This window comes from Penaeus monodon, chromosome 15 (assembly GCF_015228065.2).
Source record: "Penaeus monodon isolate SGIC_2016 chromosome 15, NSTDA_Pmon_1, whole genome shotgun sequence".
In the NCBI taxonomy this organism is placed as follows: Eukaryota; Metazoa; Arthropoda; class Malacostraca; order Decapoda; family Penaeidae; genus Penaeus; species Penaeus monodon.
This window is the reverse complement of record NC_051400.1, coordinates 27907589-27908388: the sequence shown is the minus strand read 5'-3', so window position 1 is coordinate 27908388 and position 800 is coordinate 27907589. Positions and strand designations below refer to the sequence as shown.

The 800-nt window shown below is 44.9% G+C and overlaps 1 protein-coding gene across 1 annotated transcript in view; it reads left to right on the top strand.

Annotated features, from left to right (window-relative positions):
• The window catches only part of LOC119582144 (endothelial lipase-like), a 4303-nt gene that overhangs the window by 2599 nt on the left and 904 nt on the right, over positions 1-800 (top strand). Inside the window, exons 4-5 of the mRNA XM_037930381.1 lie at positions 72-175; positions 520-711. Coding sequence (XP_037786309.1) covers positions 72-175; positions 520-711 — 296 coding nt within the window. The remainder of the gene's footprint in view (positions 1-71; positions 176-519; positions 712-800) is intronic.

Genomic DNA, 800 nt, shown 5'->3' with positions numbered 1-800 from the left:
TATGGGAAAATAGAGAGGAACCCAAAGTTCAGTCTCTCGCACGCCCTTATTCACCTACCCCTTCCCCCCCCCCACAGCCTCGCACGCACACACGTCGTGGGCTTCAGCATGGGCGGGCGTATCAGTGGCATGGTGGGCCAGCGCTTGAAAACAGGCACTTTAGGCAGAATCACAGGTAAGCTTTGATGTAATGTAGCGGCTAAAACCTTGTATATCTTTCTAGTATTGAGACTATTCTGAGTTCGATTTTCATTTATATGGTCCCGGTTTTCTCACATTTTCGACTCTGTATCTTGCCACACTTAAAAAAATATATATGTGTATGTCTCTTCAACACATTTAATTCAAAGAAACTCGAAAGAGAAGAATATCATAAGAATACACATGCCCGTTTATCAAAATACCCTTTATAATTCCATTTCATACGTTATCCTTTGCAGCAAATGACACTATTACATGTAAATTATACGCATTTGCACACCCATATTTCAACCTGTTTCTCATACTTCTTTCACCCAGCGTTAGATCCTTCCTTCCCCTTCCTACACCCCGTGGACAACGCAGAGCAGCTGGACTCCTCAGACGCGGACCTAGTGGTCATCCTGAGGACGTCGGTGGTGTCCTACTTCAACCCAAAAGGACACGTGGATTTCTCCCCCAACGGAGGCATCGTCCAGCCAGGCTGCGACATCTGGTTCTATCCAAGTCCAGGTTTGTGCTTGATGAGTAGGCTTGTAAGTTTGTTTTAGTAGCGTAAGGTTCGTATTCACGAATACACTATACATATTTTGTGAATCCCG